Below are 24,336 nucleotides of genomic sequence, written 5' to 3'. Positions count from 1 at the left end.
GAAAATAGTTCCACTGCATAAAGGTGGTTCCAAGACTGCTGTTGTAAATTACCGACCGATTAGCATATCAGGAATCATTGTCAAGGTCTTAGAGAAATTAGTCAAGAAAAGAATACAGGATTGGATAGATTAAAATGGGATATTGTATGGGAGACAACATGGTTTTGTGAAGGGTAGATCATGCCTCAGTAACTTGCTCACGTTTTATAACACAGTGACGGCTGAACTAGATAGGGGTAATGGGTTTACAGTGATACTACTGGACCTTGCCAAGGCCTTTGATAGGATACCACATGGAACCCTAATCAGTAAACTGGAGCAGATGGGTATAGATATAGGGTTGGTGAGATGGATAAGAGGGTGGTTGAAGGAGAGATATCAAAGAGTGGTTTATTCAGGAGTGGAGTCTAAAAGACGTCTTGTGACTAGTGCAGTGCCACAGGGCTCTGTTCTTGGACCACTGCTTTTCAATTTGTTCATCAATGATATTGGAAAGGATCTGAGAGGAAGTGTTCACTTGTTTGCTGATGATGCAAAGTTGGGTAGAGCAATTGTGAGTGCACAGGATGTCAACATTTTACAGGATCATTTGGATAGTTTGGAGGACTGGGCTAGGAAAAATGGATGTCAATTTAATGTGGCAAAGTGTAAGGTTATGCACTTTGGGGTGAAAAGAATAGCAGCAGTATATCGCATTGGTGGAACCATACTCCAGGAGATTGATGAGGCTAGGGATTTGGGAGTGTTGGTGGATAGGGAATTGAAGTTTAGGGGGCACATTGCAAAAGTAACTAAAACAGCTCACCAAATCACTTGGCTTCTGAAAAATACTTTAACATGCAGAGACGAACAAGTTGTTGTTCCTCTGTATCGAGCCTTGATAAGACCCCATCTGGGCTTCTGTGCCCAGCTTTGGGCACCAGGGTTTCTTCGTGATGGGGAGGAAGTGGAGAGGGTCCAGAGACGAGTGACCAAGATGATAGCAGGTCTGTGGAATGAACCTTATGAGAATAGGTTGAAGATTTGTGGGTTGCAGAAATTGGACGATAGGCGAAGGAGGGGTGATATGATTGAGATATTCAAATTACTGAAGGGTTTTTATAAGATTGATCCAGAAGATATTTTTGAAAATATGACTGGTGGTGGGAGGACTAGGGGCCATGCATGGAAGCTGGGCAAGAGCGTGGTTGACAAGGGTGTTAGAGCTTGGTTCTTTACTTGGAGAGTGGTAAATGAGTGGAATAAGCTTCCAGAGTCTGTTGTGAGTGCTACGACCGTGAATGAGTTCAAGGCAAGGTATGATAGATACTGTGTGAATGTTGAATAGTTGTTCTTGACATTATGTTAGGGTCTCCCTCGATGAGTCTGTCGACTCCTTGGAGTTTCCCGGAACAACAATAATAATAATAATATTAATATATATGTCCTGGCCAGTAGTGTGGTTAAAGGTAGTCTCACACGATGCAATGCAAATCATCTACATTCCAACTTACAACCTGTAGGTTGAAAAGTAATGCATATAACTTTATAACTTCATTGTTCAACCAGCTGGATTGATAAGCATTACTGACTCTATTGTATTCCCAGTGAACACTTTGGGGGGGGGATTATATTATTTATTCTTGATTGTTCATGAGACCACATTTTTACTATTTATAAACTTCGATTTATAGTGAAGCTATTGATAAAACTTCTTGTTAAGTAAGTATATAGATGTAGGAACTGGAATTTGATTACACAGCATTTTCAGGAGCGACAGAAGAGACAGAAGACGAGGAGAATCCAGTTAGGGAAGAAATTCACAAAAGCATTAATAGCAATAATGTACCATTCAGCTGCATGGTAAAGCTATCTTGTGAGAAGTATGGACTAACAAAATGAAATATATGGCAGGTGTTGTTACAGACCTGGAATTTCATTTGCTGAAGATAATAAAATGCACAGACAAATTATTGCAGAAAATGGTATAAAGACAGCTGATGCAGAATGTGTGGTGGAGATACTTAAGGAGCAGTTCAGAAAGATCTTTCAATCTTGCGAATGTGACTTCATGGAGGTATTGAGAGCAGTTGATGTGGGGAGGAGAGACTGACTGTAGGTGAGTAAGAGGTGTATGGGGAGTTGTTGAGTAAACTAGATGTTAATAAAGCTGTGGGACTTGATAACATATCGCCATGTATTCTGAAAGAATGTGCCAGGGAGTTGACATCTGTCTTGACATATTTTTTTAATATGAGTCTTGCACTCGGTCAAGTTCCTAAGGAATGGAAGGAGGGCAAGATTGTGCCACTTCATAAAGGAGGTGATCGAACTCCATCAAACTATAGGCCTATCTCTGTGTCAGGTGTTGTGGTTAAGTTGTTGGAGAAGCTTGTGAGAACTAGGATCCAGAGTTGGGTTGACAACAATGGTATTATCTTTGATGGACAGCATGGATTTGCTAAAGGGAGGTCATGTTTTAGCAATCTACTTACTTATTACAATAAAGTGACTGCTTCCTTGGAAAGAGGAGAAGGATACACAGTAATATACTTGGATTTTGCAAAGGCTTTTGATAGAGTATATTATGATAGGTTGACAGTCAAACTAGAGCAGATGGGTTTGGATATTAGATTGGTGCACTGGATTGGAGACTGGCTATCTGATAGGTATCAACAAGTTGTGTATGGGGGAGCGATATCCAGGAAAAGGAAAGTCACTAGTGGAGTGCCTCGGGGGTCTGTTTTAGGTCCATTGCTGTTTAACTTGAATATTAATGATATATTTGAATATTTGGATGGAGATATTCAGTTGTTTGCAGATGATGCAAAGTTGGGACGAACCGTGAAGTGTAGTGAAGATGTCGTTGCCTTACAGAAAGACTTGAATAGATTGAGTGATTGGGCACGGAAATGGGGATGCGAGTTCAATGTTGCAAAATGTAAGGTTTTAAAATTTGGAAAACAAAGATGGGATGCAGAATTTATGCTTGGTGAGAATATATTGTTGGAGGTAGAGGAAATAAGAGATCTGGGGGTGATAGTGGATAAGGATCTAAAATTTAGGGGACACATCGCCAAAATGTGAAGACAACACAAAGGCTTCTGGGAATGATGCGGAGGACACTGACATGTAGAAGTAGGGAGATTCTTGTTCCGTTGTATAAGGCTTTGATTAGGCCACACATGGACTATTGTGCCCAGATTTGGTCACCGGGTTTTCAGAAGGATGTAGAAATGTTGGAAAGGGTCCAAAAGAGACTGACTAACGTAATTTCTGACCTCTGGAATGTCAAGTATGAGGAAAGATTGAGAAGATATAATTTGTAGAGTCAGGGGACAGGAGGAAGAGGGGACATATGATAGAGACCTACAAGTTGGTAAGGGGATCAATGCTGGAGAAGTTTTACAGTGAATAGTGAGAGATCAGGAGAGAACCAGAGGTCATCCCTGGAAACTGTATAAAGAGGGTGTGATTAGGGGAGTGAGAGGCGGCGTGCAGAATTGTGAATGATTGGAATGCCTTGCCTGAGAGCGTGGTGTCTGCAAGGAGTTTGAATGTGTTTAAAACATGGTATGATGAGCTGTGTGTGTGATAAAAGGACCTCCCAGATGAGTCTTTGACTCCATGAGGTCTTGGGGTGGTAATAATAATAATTACCCAGATGAGTACCAAACAAGTAATTATAAGTGACTTAAAGTATCCAAATATTGATTAAGATGCTGAGGAAGAAAAACCTCTTGGTAAGAATGAAAGAGAATGTACTGAGCAATTGCCAGACAATTTTCTCAAATAGTACATGAAAGAAAGAACTTGAAGTGAAAGATTAGAGATCAGAGAGATTTGATCATAATTATCAGAAGAGATCTCAATTAAGGATGTAATTATTTTGCTACCAGTAGGTAATCATGCTTTGGCATGATGTACATAAGTGACTAAGTACATGAGATGTCCCAATTAGAAACGATCACACGCATAAATCAGTTATTGAATAGGAAGGATATCAGCTTTCCAGGGAAGCCTTGAATAGATGCTTAAATGATGCTATATCCGAATGTGTTTTGAAAGTTCAAAGAATATAGACGATGAGTGAAATGGATGTGCAACTATATCAACCAAGAAATCTACGATGACGACGTGAAAGAAATATAGTTAGAATAAGGATGAAAGAAGTTATGAAATATATGAAGTGCAGGACAGAAAAGTAATAAGTATGTATGGAAAACAAAGTTGGAATATGGGAAAAATAAAAATAAATAAATAAATAAAATAAAATGGCTGTGCAAGTTAAAGGCAACCCAAAAAACTTTATTGTTATACTGCAAGTAAAAGAAAAGATGGTATGCTTGTCACAAGCAGATGCAATTATTCAAATAATAAGCACTCACTCTGCTAAGATCTATTATCCCTATGCAGACAACATGGTACACAATCCTACCATCACATTACACAAAAGTTAAAGGTGCATACAAAGGAGGTTCATGAGCTGTTGCATAACCTGGATAAGAATTCAGTAATAGGGTATCAGATAGGATATCAGCATGTATGCTAAGAGAATGTTCAAATAAACCAGGCCCTTAATATGCTTGTATAATTTAAGTCTCAGCTCAGGAAAGATTCCACAGAAATGTATAGTAGCTCCTGTAAGGGTGATGCATCTAACTACTGACCTATCAGTATCTCGGGAATAGTGGTTAAAATTTTTTTAAAAAAATTTCTACAAACTTACACCCAGAAGTGTGCTGGCAGACCAGCTGTACATTGCAAGGAACAGCATGGGTTTACTAAAAGGAGGCCATGTCCAATGTCTGAATAATTTGCTCATGTTTTATAATAATGTTATAGCTGAGTTAGATAAAGAAAATGGATATATTATGAAATGGCTGGATTTTGCTAAGGCATATGAAAGGCTGCTGCATAAAATTTGAGGATATAGGATTGGAGTGTAAACTATTGACTTGGATAAGGAGAGAGAAGTATCAAAAAGTAGGATTGTGATGAGTATACTATATGTGTAGTGGGGGGGGGGGGGGGAGACAGCAGATTTGAGGTATACAGTGCTGTATCCCAGCAATCAGTACATGAACCATTGTTGTTTTGTTTAATTTATACATTATTAATGTCAAATATTGGGAAGAACTTGACAGGAGATGCTCAAGTGTATGCTATAGGCAGGACAATCGGGAATGCTACAGATAAGCAGTGATCTACATAATGACTTGAACAGGTCTGAACCGTAGGCAAATGATAATGGCTGTCAAATGAAAGCTAGTATAAAGTAATGCACTTTATCATGATGAGATTTCCAACTGCATATTATACTGGTGGGATTATGCTTGGAGAAACTGATAAGGCTAAGGATCTTAGAGTTATGGTGGATGGGAAGTTGAAGTTTGGCTGGTTTGTAATTCATTGGAAAAAAAAGACAGTCGAGTTCATATTTCACCATTTCAAAGCTTATACCAGCAAACACGGTAGAAGTAAAACAGGCTCATAGCAAAAATTACAAAAAAATGCAGGTATCCCTTGCTTAATGCGGGATTTCATTAACGCGCTGAAATTAATTGCGGCAATCCCTTGAAATACACGGCAAGAGTTTTGATTAACGCACCTTTAACCCTCCGGAGCTCGTAGCTGATCTCACAGATACATGCAAAATGTTTAATATAAATATTCTTACACAATTAAGTGTATATATAGCTTGGAGGTCATAGCAGCTGTGCATTCATATGTTACGAGTGATATTCCGCACTGTTTTTTGCTGTCAGTTTGGTTTAACACATGTTATGTAAAGGTTTGTGATAATTGACAGTAAGTTGTATCTGAGAGATACCACGACCTCTGATGTCAGTATAGTATGGTATAGTTGTTGTTTTTATTCTTTGTTCAATAATTTCTAGATTGTAACTGAAAATAAATAAACCATCATGTATTACTGAAATAGAGAGCCAAAGGCTTATTTGTCATACATGTCCTCTAGGAGATGTGCTTTACATTATGGAAAATACTAAGAAAAATGATCTGGAGCTTACTCCACCTTTACTACGAGTTGCCCATAAGGTTGCTTAATGCTTACATCCACCAAAACTTTTAGTTTCTATATATTCAGCTATGAAATAATGTTGGATTAAACCCTCCGGAGCTCTCGATGGTAAAAATTGCAGCGTAGGTCGCAGTATATCTGAGAGATACGTTCATTACTAGTATGTACTAAAATGCAATAAAACATAAAGAAAAAAACACTGCAAATATAATACATGATGGTAAAAATTAAGTGGATATTGAATCCAACATTATTTCATAGCCGAATATAGAAACTACAAGAGTTTCATGCCGAACATATAGAAACTAAAAGTTTCAGCGGATGCAAGCATAAGCAACCATTCGTAGTAAAGGTTGAGTAAGCTCCAGATCACCTTTCCTTAGTATTTTCCATAATGTAAAGCACATCTCCTAGAGGAGATGTATGATAAATAAGCCTTTGGCTCTCTATTTCAGTAATACATGATGGTTTATTTATTTTCAGTTACAATCTAGAAATTATTGAACAAAGAATAAAATAAAACAACTAAACCATACTATACTGACATCAGAGGTAGCGGTATCTCTCAGATACAATTTATCGTCAAATATCACAAACCTTTACATAACGTGTTAAACCAAACTGACAGCAAAAAACAGTCAGAATATCAAACGTAACATACAAATGCACAGCTACTCATAACCTCCAAGCTATACAATGAATTGTGTAAGAATATTTATATTAAACATGTTAGAGGTTTAATGGAATATTAACAGCACTGAGAAAGGATTAAAACTAATTTTAATACTTCCAGTATTTCGTCTCCGTCAGAGAGACATCTTCGGGGATTACAAAAACTTTTTGTAACACCATTAACACAAATACAATACAAAGTGAAACTAAAGTCCTATCTAGGTGGTGCACCCTCTATGGGCATTTGGAGGTGTCCTGCAAATGCCCATAGAGGATACACCACCTATGATCTATACACCTATGTGGTGTAAAGATCCCTCTTTACACCACACATAGAGGGTGATGTAAAGAGGGATCTCTGATAATTAGTTTCACAAATTTTGAGAAGTTTAATGCAACCGTATTTGTTTAAATTAGGTTGATTCCTGAGTGCAGATGCAGATTCAAAGAATAGTCTTTCTTTTTTGAATTTACTATGGTGGAGCATGGTAGTTTTTTCCCAGGAGATCCTATGGGATGTATCCAAAACGTGGTCTGAAAGGCCAGATTGACCATAATTGTGTTTGCCGATGTAAGAACTGAGTTCTTACAACCCAATGGATGCTGACCTGTCTGTTTGTCTGAGTTGGCAAGTTTACAGGAACAAGGTACTCTATATACACCAGGCACTGAAAGAGGAGGGAGCTGGTCTTTAGTGGAGCAGATAAGGGTAGCAAGTTTACGGTGGGGCTTAAAAGCTGTATGGAGGTTGTACTTTTTTAATGATCTGGCTATTTTTTCTGAAGTGCCACGGATGTAAGGAATGGTGATGGCATTTCTGAAGTCCTTCTGAAGAGATGGTCAGGGAATGGGGAAGGACTTGATTATTTTTTTAATTCTGTAAGTCATTATAGCCATTGGAAAGGAAGGTGTTGTGTATGTGTTTGAGTTCGGTTGAAAGGGCAGTTTTACTGGAACAAAGATTGTAGGCCCTATTGGTCAGAGTTTTAATAATGCCATATTGCTGGAGGGGTGGTGGTGGGAGAGTTTGTGAATTTTTTTTCTGCCTGTATGAGTAGGTTTTCTATATACAAAGAAAGAAAGGTTACCATTAAGAAGGCGTGTTTACTGAGGTGTCTAGGAAGGGTAAACTATTGTTATTTTCCTTTTCCATCATAAACTGAATTCTTGGATGTAGACTATTGGGGTGACTGAGGAAGGAATCTAATGTGTCTGGGTCATGAGGCCAAATAGAGAACACATCATCTACATATCTTAGCCAGATAGAAGGTTTTAGAGGGGAAGAGTCAATGGAAAATTTTGAAAAATTTTCCATGTAATAACCCATAGCTATTTGTAGATTTTGTTCTTCCAAGAGAAATAACCAGAGTTGATGGTAAAGGAAAAGATCCAAGATATCAGAAGGAAAAACGTTTTATAAGAGTGTTAAGGTGTCAATTAGGGGAATATTTGTAAACAAAGAGATGATGTCAAAGCTGACCAATATATCTATATTATTTAAAGTAAGATTTTCAATTAAGTTTTTAAAATGGGTGGAGTTTTTTACATAAGATGAGGTAAGACCAGTGGGGGGGGGGGGGGTCAAAGAGTTAGCTAGCTGCTTTGATAATTTGTAGCAAGGTGCATTGGTGGCATCTACTATAGGTCTTAGGGGAGAATTAGGTTTGTGGAATTTGGTAAACCGTATATCCGAGGGGGACGAGAACAGAATGGTTTGAGTTTTTTTGTAATGTCAGGAGGCCAGGAAGAAACTTTTTTAAGTAGGTTTTTTAATTTTTTAACTTGAGTTTTTGTGGTATTGTGTTCCAGTGGTATGTAGGTAGTGCGATCACAGAGAATAATATCCATTTTCCAATTATATTCTGAGGCATTGAGAACAACAGTGGCATTACCCTTATCAGCTCTGGTGATGACAATACTTTTTTCTTTCCATAATTTTTTGAGGGCAGAGAGCTGACTGGAAGATAAATTAACTTTAGGAGAGCTGATAAGGGTAATGCCACTGTTGTTCTCAACGCCTCAGAATATAATCGGAAAATGTATATTATTCTCCGTGATCACGCTACCTACATACAACTTTAAAGATAGTATCTAAGAGTGCCGCTCGGTTTAGAGAAGTTTCCCAAAAGTTGAAGCAAAGCATCAAAAAGGTCCGCTAGTTTTAGAGACAAGTTTCCGCGCCCAGCAAAATACAATCAAAAGATTGCACAGAGGAGAACAAAGAATGGGTCAAACTTAAAAGAAAATGAGAGAGTCATGCAAAATTCTTCGGGGTTTACCACCCTTAGTGCAAGGGCACGAGATCGCAAAATAAAAGGAGACTGAGCGGAGCATAAAGAGCTTCTTGGTTCCACTCATTGCCAGAAAGAGGAGCTTCCAGGCCAGAGAGAGGGCTTCTAGACATTGCTGAAGAAAGAAAGGCTTCCAGATGCCAGAGACATCCTGGTTGAGAGTTAGCGGCAGTTTCAGTTTCTTGGAGGCGGCAGTCATCCAGGCATTTTCGGTGAGCCAAAGCAGAGGAGAAAAGGCGATGTAAATTACCCAAGGCAGCTTCATTCGGAAGTTTTTCTTTTTGCCGTGGGAGAACAACCTTTTGCCAGAGCTGAATGAATACCGTAGTCCACAGCCCGCTATTTTCCCAATGAGATATTACTGAAGCCAGACATTCCCGAGGAAGCTCAAGATCTGAGATGAAAGAATTGCCTTAGAACTTTTGTGCAAGACTTTTGACTGAATATGCAATACAGAGCCTTTGTAAGTTCCATACTTTTGTACAATTCCTCTTATAGTATGTTATAGAAAGACTTTGAAGAATTTGGTTAATAGCAGTAAGAAGTGTCATTAAGAGAACCGATTGGCATATTGGAAGTTGATATAAAAATTGTAAACTAGAAGTTTAATAAGTTGAATTTGTAAGCGGAGAGTAAATAAGATTATGAGTTAAAGAAGTTAATTAGTGTTAAAGTAAAATGGTTCTAATTTATGCTAAAGATTTTATTAAATGGATAGAGAAAGCAATCTCACTATTGTTTAATTCATGTATAATTTATAAATAAATGTGTTTTAATTATTTGTCAAAGGCGTGCTGCCTGATCTTTTATTTTACAACTGCACTATTCTTAAATAAATCAGACTTGTGAGCAGGAAATAATTTAAGACAATAAAAACGTTGTTCAGTTACTCACGAACCACAACTGTTAAAGTAAACATTGATAAAAGAAACTTTGCTCGTGAGAGAGAGAGAAATCTATCGGAAGTTTTATTTAGTCTTATGCCAATTAAATGATATATTGGTGGCGCAGTCTGACAAATAAATTTCCAGTATTCATAGGCGTTCGACTAGTAAATACGGAAGGTGGATAATCATGGTATGCAGTAGAGTAAACGAGAAAGGATAAGAGAGAAAAAGCACATTAGAATTAGGAATAGAATAAAGATAGAAGAGAGTAAAGATAAAGAGATATTACAATATTAGTAAATACGGAAGGTGGATAATCATAGTACGCAGTAGAGTAAATGAAAAAGGATAGGAGAGAAAAAGCACATTAGAATTAGGAATAGAATAAAGATAGAAGAGAATAAAGATAAAGAGATATTACAACACAAGTATAGGAAAACAACACAATTATTACAATGGCGCAGACAGCAGAAGATATTACAACAATGTAATGAAAATGTTTGACATTGTAATGTAATGAAATGTAATATAGCTTGGCTTTGTACATATAGTGTCTACTCCAAATGTGAAAGTTGAAACATCAGGAAATTAAAGTAATTATTCCCAACATGGTTGTAGTTTCCATAATTTTACTGAAATTAATGCTGATCATCATGTAACACTAAAGGAAAGGAGACAAACTGGCTAGCAAACAAACACATGAAATAATAATACACTAAAATCAATGAACAGACACATATGCTGGCTGCATAGTCATTGATGTAAAACAGATGTTAAAAATGTTAATGTGAAATGATGTTAGTGTGAAATGAAAAAAGATGTTAATGTTAATGTAAAAAAGAAACCACAGTGCAACTGATCTCCATGGCCCTGTCTATATATTTATTGCCAATTGTCACATTAAAATGATATAGTAGTTATTCGATTTATTTAAAGAGGCCCAGTGAAATTCACCAAGTACAACATAGTAAAGGAGAGACAGTGGCCTCTCTTGTTTAATGCCAAAGGTTATCTTGAGCAAATTCAAAAACAAACTCTTTTACAATTAAAATGCACTTTTTTTTCAATTAACACAAAAGTGTAACACTTTTGTGTTACATTAATGATAGTATTTACATAGAGGACCTCCATATACTAAGCAGAATAAGAAGAACAACCAGAATTGAGTTAACCTTACCTGTAATAGTTAGGTTTGAATGGCCCTGCTTTATTGAGACCCATATATTTTGCTTGCTCATCAGTGAGTTCTGTTAGGTGAGCATCAAATGTAGGGAGATGAAGGCTGGCAACATATTCATCTGAAAAATAAATTAGATTCTAACTTTAAACTATTAACAAAACAAAATCAAATTATTGATCAAGAAAATAATGTTGTCATCTGACTTTCTTTATCAACTGATTCTACAGAAATTCAAGTAAAAATAATTATAATACTTAGAAAAGTTTTTATCATACAAATATTTTTAGATGATCTATAAGTATTTTGTCAGGGTCATTATGAATATCTGTTTCATTATAAATTAAAGATGTCATGAAATTGATAATTCTATTTTTTTGACCACCAACTTTAATTCAATAATAAAATTTAGCCAATACTGGGATATATTGGCTGAAGAATTTAATAACACATTTAGCCGACTAGTTTCGCCAACTTGCCTGTTGGCTTCATCTGGGCATACATAAGGTCATAAAAAACAGCTTACAACAGGTCAAGAAAGAAACATGAGTACTAAACGTTATACAAATTCAGAAGACGCGTTACATCAAACGCATGGAGTGTGTGTGATGTCAGACTTTGTTATGCAAGTGCGTTCTGTAATTTGCAGCGAAGTTGAATTCTGGTGTGCTAATTGATCTTATGAGGGTCTTCCATATGTCAGCAAGGATTATCCCTTGGTTCCTATTGAGGCTGCCTTTTGAATGGATTACCATAGCTTCTTTGAAGTTTCGGTTACGAAAGTCTTCCTCTAAATATGGCATAGAACTTTTGTCCCATTCAATGTTGTGAGTGGTATTTGAGAAATGAAGGGCTAACCCGGAATTATCTTTTCTGTTATTATTAACATCTCCAATGTGTTTTTTTTTCTTATTTCCAAATTTCTGAAAGTTTGGAAATAGAAATTATATTCTTGGTTTCATCCTTTTTCCAAATGTAAGCAAACAAAGTTTGCACATAAGGTAACTTCATGACTAGGCTACTTATATGTAGAGGCTAATGAATTCATATCAATTGCCTTACTATCCCATAATTCAATTTCCGTGTCAACTTTCATTTGTCAATTTCTCAGTTGATTTTCTTTTGTTTTATGAATTGTGTATACATTACTGGTGGTTTTCATTGCTAGTAATGTTTTTTTTTTATGCAATTGGTTATGAACTGTTTTGTGTTATTAAAGATCCAAGAAAAGGTTTTGCCGTGTGGGGGGGGGGGAGTCGACTATTCCTAGTCTCTGATGAGAATCAATAGCTTGAAACAGCTATCAAGGCAATGAAACTTTAAACAAGTGCACTAATATATCTCCTTGATATGTGGCCTCTTCATTTACATATTAAAACTTCATAAAATTAAAATAAAAGGTGATAGCCCAACATTTTCTCATTTTTTACTAAAGATTGTTGATTGTTCATCTCTTAAAAGAGTTTTTTTTTTTTCTGTGTTTATTATTACACTTATGGCTAGTAAGTGTCGTTGTAGTTCTAATGAAACTGATGGTAACGTTCAAGGAAATCAATTTTGCTTGAAATCAACCTGGAGGTGCTTAAGTGCCAAATGAGATGAGAGCACATTATGTATTATTCAAGATAGTGCTAATAAAATTAAAGAAAGTGTGATCTTAACTGCACAGGTCATCATATGCTTGGTCAAGTTTGATTGAATGCATGGATAAGTGACCAAAATAAATAATGCCTCACAATTGTTGATTAGCATCGTATTGTATATGTTGATTAAAATGAACATACTTTTTCCTACTGAACAAAATAAATAAATAAAGATGAATAAATCTCTTGGGTTGCTCATCATTTTCATTAGAGTTTTCTTTAGTCTTTCAGCTAAAGAAAGTGAGGAGTGGGTACTAGAAACGGTAACTTAGCTAGGATGTGAGAGTTGCTTTTGTAGGCCTATTATTACATTTTTTGTAATTATTTATATTTATACATGCATTTAAATTGCACGAGATATTCTGGAATGTAACCATTGCTTATAAGAAGGCACTACACACACACACACACACACGCAGATGATTAAGACTTCAGGAAGGTTACTAAATAGGGCTCATTAAATGTCATTTGCTATTAACAATTAAATGGAAGGAAAGCCAAAAGGCCATTTAATAAACTTATATTTACTAAATAAACACAGTCATTACTGAATAAGCTAAAAAAACCAAATTTAACCTCAGATTTGTAACCAAGTCCACTAAGAAACAAGAAGGGTAGATAATGAAAATAAAAAGTGTTATAAATGTAAGAGGGTTCTTTGAAAAGTTTGGCAACTTTGAAAAATAAGTTACACATTTATTTGGAAAAAATCACCTTTATTTCTCAACATAGTCTCCATCAAGGTCTACACATTTGGTCCAGCGAGTTTCCACTTTTTTCATCATCCCATCTAAAAATTAGGATTTGTCAAATTGCACAAAACACTCATTTACAACCTTCATGAGATCCTCGTTCGAAGAAATTTTTTTCCCACCGAGCCAAATTTTTAAGTTTGGGAACAAGAAGAAGCAAACAGGGCCAAGTCCGGAGAATATGGTGGAGGTGGAACCAGTTCGAACCTCAATTCATGCAATTTTGCCATTGCAACAGCCAATGTGTGGGACAGTGCATTGTCTTGATGAAAGAGCACTTTTTTTGTGCACCAATCTTGCCCGTTTTTTTTGTTCAGTTCTTCTTTTAAACAGTCCAACAATGACGCTTAATACCCCTGTTATTGTCTTACCTTTTCCAAATAGTTTATCATGATAATTCCTTCGGAATCCCAAAAAACAGTGGCCATAATCTTTCCAGCTGACAAAAATGGTCTTTGCTTTTATTGGCACTCTTTCACCAGGCATTGTCCACTGTTTTGACTGCTGCTTGGACTCAGGTGTGTAGTGATGGATCCAAGTTTCATCTAACGTCATGAATGGATGCAAAAAATCCTGTGAATTGCGATTAAACATCACCAAACACTGCGTTGAAATGTTTTTACAAATGCGTTTTTGATCGACAGTCAACAATCGTGGCACCCATTGTGCACACAACTTTTTCAATTGCAATTTTTCAAGCAGGATATTATACACCCATTCAGTTGAGATGCCTACAAACTCAGCAATCTCACACGCTTTCACTCTTCCATAACAATACCACGGATTTTGTCAATCGTTTCCTTCGTAATGATTTCAGTTGGGCATCCAGAGCTCGATTCGATGGACTTATGACCATCTTTAAACTCATTTATCCAAAAAGAAATAGTCTTTAAGGCTGGTGCAGAGTTCCCATAAACTGCATCTAACTCTGCTTTGATCGGTGCGTACGTCCACTTCTTCAAATAAAAGTGTTTTATCACTGCACGAAACTTGTTTTTCTCCATTTTTATGAAAAAAAGCAAACACAGTCATTTTAAATGTTTCTACACGTCACACGTGGCTAAAATTTTGCCAGGGATCATGAAAAAGATGATATATGATGACAATGGTATGAATGAACGAATTGTGTCGCCGCCTATTGGAAATTTACCAAACTTTTCAAACAACCCTCAAAATAATGAGGTTCAATATTGCATACTGATGGAAATTCAATAACATTGCTTGAATTCTTGAATAACTTTCCACTGCAAAAATTTCAAGTAAGTATCAGCAATTTTGTTTTCAATACTAAACTCTGTCTTGTTTTAATCATGTCACCTTTTTTCCTTGATAAGCATTTTTCTCAGGAACGAAATTTAATATAAATGTAATAACATGGTTCTCTCATGGAAGTTCAAATGAATAATAAGAACCAAGTAACATGCTGATTCCTCTAAACTGAGTTGAAAGCTACATCAAAACTAGGTAGCTGGCAGGCAACCTCCATATAGTCTTTTAAGGAATGCAGTAAATGACCAGGGCATCTGACCTAATGTCCAATCCTCACAATTGCAATGCATGCTGTTAGTAGAAATCTATCTGAATATAGAACAAATGACAATGGGATTGGACATTAGGTCAGATGCCCTGGTCATTTACTGCATTCCTTGGTCATTTGGTCAGCTAAATTGGGATTTAGCTGACCAAATATGTACTCTGTATTAGCTTAAACCAAAAGACATCAGTAGTAAAACAAGATGAAATATCATGCCAACTAGGATATGGCCCAAATAAGCAAGGCTCTGCTATTTTCAACAGAGGACTAGGACAAACTGAGAAAAGTCAGCTACTGGAGCAAATTCAAAATCAGCAGAATTCAAGAGGCACATCATCAACAGAAAAAAAGTGGAGTATGATATTGGCACATTAATGTTTCAGAAACAAAGAAGCTAACTAAATATTGAGGATATTCTTTAATGGCAGGAAATATCAAGTAGGTAGAGGAAGGTGCAGGTAAACTTTCAAATTTGATAATGAGACTTATTTATGCCTATGAGGCCCACAGCCAGTTTCATGAAGGAAGAAGCAGAGGAAAACTTTTTGAGTCATTACAGAAGGCAAATGATAAATAGAAAAGTTGTTCCTTGTTGGAGATCTAAACAATAAAGGAGTGAGAAATGATACCAGGCATACGGATATGTTTTAGGGAAATTTGGAGAAAAGAGCAAAGTTAATAATTGGTGGTAAGTACCTGCTAGATTTCTGTTCAGGATGTGGACTAGTCATTACTAATACCATGATTCAACATAAAAGATATATGTTTTTCATTTTAAACTCAAACTTGGAGGCAAGCATGTCCTACAAATAGTGAATAGAATTCTTAATGTTCTAGTGAAAATATTTTAAGCTGAGGCTGTTAAGAGTCAAAACTGGATAACTGGGAAAAGACCACCACATGGCCTTTTAAGGAATGCAGAGAACTTTTCAGTTCTCTGCATTCCTTAAAATGACAATTATTCACCTGTTAGCAAGTATCTACCTGAATATTCAAACATATGAGGATAGGTTGGAAATTTGGGATTTCGTTAACCAAATTGTATTTGATATAAAAACAGCAGAAATCATGGTACAATAAAATGACATGCCATAATCAATGGAATATTGGCTGGTAAAGCAAGGTTTTGTCAAGAAACTAGAGTGACAAGTGAAAAGAGAGCTACTGGAACATACTCCAAATTAATGATTAGACACCATCAGTATAAAAAGCAGGGATGGCTCATGCATAGGCACTGCGGAACTGCAGTTTTTTTTTTCTCAATATATAAATATATTTATTAATTTATTTATATTTGCTTGTAATATTTAATTTTATCATCAACAATCCTATACAATTCTCTTATTTTGTATAAAAAATAATAAAAATCCATCTTGTAGCACTTAGGGGGGGTGAAGCACACTAGCAGCACTGCGTTTACCACAGTGTCATATTGCCACAATGCAAGCATATGCACGTCATAGTGAGATGCGAGCTATTAACGTAATGCGGCACTGTCCGTCGTGCAGTTCTACTGTTGTGTGTGTGTGTGTATATATATATATATATATATATATATATGTGTGTGTGTGTGTGTGTGTGTGTGTGTGTGTGTGTGTGTGTGTGTGTGTGTAGGCACCAGTAATAGTGTTCATAGAACTTATCGTATTTACTCCATCTCTTTAAATATTTGGACATTACAATTAAAGGATTTAATTGTGATGTCCAAAAATTGTAAATCCATTCCTTTAACAACAATTAAAGGAATGGATTTTATTTTAAAGTAATTTTGAATTATACTAAACTGTATAATTTTATCGATAATGAACAATATTGGTTCATATTTAATTTTTTTTTTAATTTTTACCATAATTTTGATATTTTATCCAAACACATATACACTGTACTTGCAGTGTGTATGTATATTTCGAAAGTTGCAGCACCCCCACGATTTCAAGCCATGAGCCGCCACTGATAAGAAGTATCAATGAAAAGTGAAAAATATCAACATAATTGACATTACTGAAGCAGAGAAAACAAAAGCAGTTGAAATTCTTATAAATAACACCAACAACAAGTTATATTCCCAATAATGAGCAGTACACAGATGAAATAGGCAACAGTATTCAAAACTAAACACCAGGATAATTTTGAACAGTAGGTAAACATCAAATGAGGCATTGGACAATGGCTAATTTGTGCCTGTAGTATCAGAGAACATTCTACTAAGGAAGAAATGAAGGAAGTCTCGTCGACAGGCTTATACGTTGGTTATGCATTATTAAAACACTTAAGGAATAGAACAACGTAGTTAAGGATATAAATTAAATTAAACTTTAATAAATATTTTCCGATATTTCGGCAATGTCACATTGCCATCTTCTAAAGGAACTTACAAAAAAAGCACGTGCACGTAGGCACTACAAACACAGTAACTGGGAATGAAGAGATGAAGCTATTGTTCTCCTAAAGGTCCTGATTTCACAAGTACAGCCAATCTGGTCTTGCGGACCATGCTCTAGATACACGCCACAGAATACGGTGGAAGAAAGCTACAGTAATACACGGTAGCAAATACAAATACGAAAGACTATTTATGGAATCAGCCTCAGCCCTAAGAAATTCTCCAAACCTCAACAAATTTGGTTGTATGTGACTGCCCCAAATTTGGGAGGCTTACATCAGCAGACCTTCAGCCCAACGGCCAAGAACACCTACTTAGCCCGCTAGAGGGCACCATCAGGACTTTTAGGAGAATAATAGCTTCATCTCTTCATTCCCAGTTACTGTGTTTGTAGTGCCTACGTGCACATGCTATTTTTGTAAGTTCCTTTAGAAGATGGCAATGTGACATTGCCGAAATATCGGAAAATATTTATTAAAGTTTAATTTAATTTATATCCTTAACTACGTTGTTCTATTCCTTAAGTGTTTTAAAAATGAAGGAATTATTTGCATCATTTGGGAAGGCAGCAACTCACATAAAGAAAGTTAGTCCTTTTTTGAGATCTAACAGCAGAGTAGGAAATGAATACCACACATAGAAATGTTTGGTAATATATGGAGAATAGAGCAAATCTAATAATACTGGTAAGCACCTGCTAGATTCCAGTTCAAAACATGCATTAGTCATAACTAACACAACATACCAACATAATGATGTGCACAAATTCACATAGAAAGAAGACACACAAAATAAGAAATGATAACTGACTATGTGGTGATATCATTATGCTACTTTGGACATGAGAATACAGGAGATTTGAAATATGATGTGATCATACTGAATATCATACTGAAAAGGAAAATATGTAAGAAACTTTAAAAAAATAATTCAAGTTCAGCAGATATCAAAGGTGAATTACAAACAAAATATACAAATACTATTTAAGAAAAAATGAGTCTGAAAACAAGAATCAAACTTTGGAGACTCAGCAGTAGACTTCAAAGAAAACATTAATTCAATCAATCAGAGAAATGTGGTGACGTCATATGCAAGGACAGAAAAATTAGAACTCCATGGCAGACTCAGGAAATACAAGAAACATTCATGGATGCAAATGTATTGAAGGTTTGTAGCAAATAAATCAATATGTGCTCTGAAAGAAAACAAAAAGTCATAGGAAAACCTTGGTAAGAACACAGAATGATAAATATCAGCAGGCAACTGAAAGAGCACCATAAAAGAAATCAGAGATAATAAAAGTGTGATATGAAAACAAACTAAAGACATGCTATATATGTGGAGTAATTACTCTGAAAGACTGCTCAATGAAAGAAGAAATCATAGAACATGGAAGGCAGAGGAATCAGAGGGACATATTGATACTTGAGGAACAGAAAGATATCAAAAACCTGAAATGCTTAAACATGGAGACATAAAATTTTATAGTCACTGCACTGTAATTCAGTAAGTGTTGATGGAGTTAGAGCTATCATAGTACCCATCTATAAAAAGGCAAATAAACCTGAATGTGAGAATTACAGAGAAATTTACCTATTGATCATTCCCAATAAGATTTATACAAGCATACTTGAGAAGAGGGTAAGAAAAATTGTGGAAGAAAATCATGGAGAAGAACATGCTGGGTTCAGCTTGCTGAAGTTATAAGGATCAGATTTTCACTTTAAAGCAAATAAATTTTCACTGGAGGATTCTGAGAAATAGAATTTGTCAGAATCCTCATAAGTGTTCTCAACATAAAATTCACTTATAAGAATTCTGAGAAATTTTGTAATTTCATTGCAAATAGTATACATTCTTAGATTAAAGTTATTTCATACTTTCTATATAATTTACATAACTGAATATTAAACTCTAAATATCTTGATGTTATACATCAAGGTATGTTTGGAGAAAATACTTAATTAACAGTACAAACGTTTTTAGTCATATTTCAAATGATGCCAATTTGTTCATTGAATTTTAACTTTTTTGCATTAACATATTCTTCTCTTGTGCCTTCATACTATTTTTTACATGTGTTACAGCTGCCACATAAGGGAGAATCATATACAGTGATATTCTTAGACTTTTCAAAAGTGTCTGATAGATTACCGCATGATAAGTTGGTGTACAGGCTGCAGAGAATGGGAATAGATAGTATATTGGTTAAATGGATTGCTGGTATCGTTCAGAGATTAGCTCTCTGAACGATACTAGCAGGTTGTGTGATGGATCACTGTCTCAAAAAAGGAGGTTAACCAGTGGTGTGCCCCAGGGTTCTGGTCTTTGGTCCCTGCTGTTTAACTTGTTTGTAAATGATATATCATGTGGACTGACTGTGGATCTTCAGTTATTTGCTGATGATGCAAAGTTGGGAAGAATTATAAGTAGCACTACTGGTGTTAATTTCCTTGAATAGACTTTTTACTTGGACAAAAGAGTGGGGTTGTAGTTTTAATATCAATAAGTGCAAGGTGTTGCATTTTGGAGTGCAGAAATATAAGGCTGTGTACTATATCGATGGTGCCGTACTCCAGGAAGTGGATGAGGTTAGAGATTTGGGAGTAATGGTTGACAGTAGACTGAAGTTTAGCGGGCATATTGCTAGTGCTGCACATCATAATGCTGCTATGATAAGAAGTACTCTAACACGAATGCTTTGGAATGCTGGTTATGGAGAGAGACTGAAGAAATGTGGATAGCAGAGTTTGGTGGATAGAAGGAAGAGAGATGATACGATAGAGACATTTAGGTTAGCGAGATGATTTTATCAGATTAATCCAGAGGGGATTGTAAAACGAGTAGATGGTGAGAGGGGAAGAACCAGAGGTCATTCCTGGAAGTTGTGTAAAAGTGTAGTGAGGAGCATATTTTTTACATGAAGAATTGTCAGTGAATGGAATGCATTACCAGAATGTGTTGTTAATTCAAGAAGTGTTAAGGATTTTTTAAGATTCTATGTGATAAATATGTTGTCAGTTGAATGAACCTCCCACAATGAGTCTGCCGACTCCATGGAGGGTGTAATAATAATAATATTTAATTCTGCACTAAATAACATATAGTAATTCAATGTATAAAACACCTAATAGCACTAAGAAATTTAACATACCCATTTTCTTTGGCAGCAAGTAAACATCACTTTTATAACGACCAGGAGGAGCATTATATAGTTCTATTAAAGCAAGTGCCTGAGTTGCTGCAGTTATTGACACCACAAAAGAAGGAATTGTGGAACAACTTAAGTTAACTAATCGACCCTGCCGAAATGAAATATACAGTGTGTTAAAATAACTACATTGACAATTTTGTTACTACCGTTTTTTTAAATTTTTGTAATCTTTAAAGTAATCAGAAAAATCTGATGTAATATTGTATGAACTACAGAGATCACTGCTTAAATATAATAGATGTATTATTATATATAAGTTACAAAAATGATTCAGGGTTGCAAAAAAAATATGATCCAGAGGTTTGTGGATCATAGATTATAGATGCACCAGGTAACTGATTTTCTGGTAATAAATGGTATAATGTTACATCTTACTGCAGTGTTTCGTAAAGTGTGGTGAGTGGCCCAGTACCAATCCTTGGAAGAAAAAATTTACAAGTTTTCATAAAACATAAAAATTTCAAACATGCCATGTGAGCTGTCAACAGAGAATACCAAGATTTATTAAAAATAATAAAAAAATAACATTCCCATACAGAGTCCACACCTATTGGCTAACTGATATAAGACTAAGATTAAGCTAACTTATATCAGTTAGTCAATAAGTCTGAACTATGTTTGTATATGCATTTTTTTAATCATTTATAATAAAGCTTGATTTTTACTTGTAATACAAATCTGCTTATTTAATTTGGCAAACAGTATGCATTCATGAGTGTATAATGTGGTGGAATAAATATAATCTGTCCTACCATGGCCAAACAGGCAGAGCACTCAATATAAAATATATACAAGGACTACATCTGGTACCAAAACCATGGCTGCTCAAGCCATGCAGATCTTGATGTGGACACTTGCCATAAGATCTGCTGGAAAAAAGTTTTTATTCATATTTCAAATGATGCTAATTGGTTCATTCATTATCTAGGTGATCAGTGGTGTACCATAAGACTCTATACCTGTGTCAATGCTGTTCAATTTGTGTATCAATTTTAATGATCTGGGAAGAGGATATCCAGTTATTTGTGATTATGCTAAACTGATGAAGCAATTAATAAAAGTGATGTAGAGATCCTGCAGGATGACGTGAAGGTAGTATGGGTAAAGAAAAACTGCAGCCAATTCAGTGAGTGAAAGTGTAAAGTTAGAAACTTTGAAATGAAAAATCTACAGGTTGTGTTACATAGCTGAAACTGCAAATGTAAATTTGATGAAGCTAGGAATTTACGAATAACGGTAGACAGAGAGTTGAATTTCAGAGGACACAAGAACCTCATTACAGAAAGTCTGTCTTAGGCACTGCATAGAATGCACTGTCTACGAGAATAGTGAAGGTAGATAATAAAGAAGTAAAGGTTTGTATAATTCCTTGTAGTGCCTAAGACAGACTTTCTGTAATGAGTGTCTTGACTATGTAAGTTCTAATAATAAGAACAGCAACTTTCACATATTTGATGTGCAAATATGGAGGGAGAGAGAGAATGCATAAAATACTATAAAATATTACTCACCTCAGCAAGCAAAATTATTCTTTTGCCATCAGGCCATATAACATGATCAACTTGAGAACGAACTTTTTCCCAGGTTAAATCAACAGTTCTTAAACTTTGCTGTGAATTGAGAAATAAAACAACTGTAATGTAGTCAGCAAAGAAAATGAAGAATGGAAATATGTACATTATATATATATTATTATTATTATTAAGAGAGACCTCCAGGGAATCAGAGACTCATCGAGGGAGACCACATACTACACACACCAGCTATCATACTTATTCTTGAATTCATTCCCACTGCTTGCACTCACAACATCCAATGGCAATCCATTCCAATCACGCACCACCCTCTGAGAGAAAAATCTAGCCCTCACACCCTTCTTGGCAGCCTTCATTCTCAGCTTCCAAGGATGCCCTCTCGTCCTTTCCCCATCAATTGAAATCCTGTATGACTCTTTTAGAAGTTTGTAAGTCTCAATCATATTGCCCCTCTTTCTCCTAGTGTCTGCAGTCTACAAATTCTCAATCTGTCTTCATAATCAGTATTCCACAATCCTGATATCATTTTTAACACTCTCCTTTGTACTCTCTCTAATATATCAGAATCACAATAGAAACTAGGAGACCAGACCTGCACACAGTAGTCCAAGTGAGGTCTTATCAAGGCCTTGTAAAGAGGCAAAATAACATCCTTATCTTTACATGTGAACGTTCATTTCAGCATTGCAATTATCTTTTGAGTTGTAATTGCAATCTTTGCCACATGGCCTCTAAACTTCCTGTCTATTAACACTCCAAGCGCTAGCCTAATCCCAAATATAATACGACATTGGATATCTAATCATGCCGAATTGAATGACTTTACATTTACTGACATTAAACTGACACCCATTTTCTGATGCCCACAATTCCAGCCTATTCAAGTCATTCTTCAAGTACTGCATATCAGCAGAATTCCTGATTTCCTTATCTATCTTTACATCATCATCAGCAAATAGCTGTATGTCGCTTGTCAAATCCTTCCCAATATCATTATTGTACAGATTGAATAACAGTGGACCAAAAACTGATCCTTGTGGTACACTACTTGTTACCTTAAACCTTGTAGACTCAGATCCCCTGTATACCACTTTTTGATATCTGTTCAGCCAGCCATCCTCTTATCCATGCTAATATTGTATAACCCAAACCCGTTTTCTCCAATCTCCATATGCAGCAGTCTGCCATGCTGTATTCTGTCAAAAGCCTTAGCAAAATCCAAAAGTATCATAGTGTATCCATTCCCCTCATCTAGTTCAATGGTAACATTGTTATAGAATGTGAGCAAGACCCCCCATGTAAACCCTTAGTAAACCCATGTTTATTAAGGGTTTGTTATCAACTCATTTCTGAATGCAGACCTTAACCAATTTTTCCAAAATCTTCACCACCACTAATTGTTATTGAGATACTAATTGGTCGACAGTTGGATACATCAGTCTTTGCACAACCCTTGTGCAATGGAATTACCATACATTCTTTTCATTCCTGTGGAATCTTCCCTGTTCTGACTCATATTAAACATCCTGGTCAAAGCAATGTCCAGTTCAGCTGAACACTCTTTTAGTATATGTGCTGATATGCCATCAGTCCCTATTGCTGAATTCTTATTCAGTTTGTGCAACAGCTCTAATACCTCGGCTTCACACACCTGCATTTCTTCATCTACTGAAGAGGTAACAGTGAGCTCAATGTTGCGTTCCTCAATGTAGATAACTTTTGACGAAATGGGTTCTTGTGGGTTGTCTTTAGCACGCAGAGGCAGTTTCTTTTCATAATCAGACTATGCTTTTTTATTCTAGCCTGCTGCTTATAACATTCATAACGGACGTCATTCCTATGCAAATGGTATTCCTTCCACATCGTCCTTTTCTTATGAATCTCTTGTTTAATACGATTACACATCCTACTCTATTTATTCTTCGAACTCCTGAGAGTTTGAAGAATAAGTATTGTTTACATGTTTCCCATGCACTGTCGATATTCTTTCCATCCAGCAATCAATCCCATTCCACTGAACTCAGTATACTCCTCAGTTGGTCATAATTTCCTGCTTTGTAGTTCAGCATGTAACCTTTTCTGAATGGAACATTCATAAACTTATCACTTCCCAAGTGAGTACTGCATGATCACTGTCACCAACTGGAGGCAGAATAGTTACGTCTTTAACTGAAACTATAATCCCTCTGACACTATAATCAAATATTACACTCTTTGACCTCGAGT

At 35.9% G+C, this 24,336-nt stretch overlaps 1 protein-coding gene across 5 annotated transcripts in view; it reads right to left on the bottom strand.

Annotated features, from left to right (window-relative positions):
• LOC150109760 (adenosylhomocysteinase-like 1) overlaps positions 1-24,336 on the bottom strand; it is a 440,710-nt gene that overhangs the window by 10,118 nt on the left and 406,256 nt on the right. For 4 of the 5 annotated variants that reach the window (XM_090408492.1, XM_090408303.1, XM_090408573.1 and 1 more), the window contains 3 exons: positions 22,087-22,185; positions 20,516-20,663; positions 11,050-11,170 (listed from right to left, as the gene is read on the bottom strand). In XM_090408492.1, the coding sequence (XP_090264618.1) occupies positions 11,050-11,170; positions 20,516-20,663; positions 22,087-22,185 (368 nt within the window). The remainder of the gene's footprint in view (positions 1-11,049; positions 11,171-20,515; positions 20,664-22,086; positions 22,186-24,336) is intronic. The other variant, XR_016549840.1, reaches the window with a different exon arrangement.

This window comes from Typopeltis vanoorti, chromosome 1 (assembly GCF_054136105.1).
Source record: "Typopeltis vanoorti isolate ZY-2024b chromosome 1, IOZ_Tvanoo_1.0, whole genome shotgun sequence".
Classification (NCBI taxonomy): domain Eukaryota; kingdom Metazoa; phylum Arthropoda; class Arachnida; order Uropygi; family Thelyphonidae; genus Typopeltis; species Typopeltis vanoorti.
Note: the sequence above shows the minus strand (reverse complement) of the source record. Positions and strands in the feature narration are given on the sequence as shown.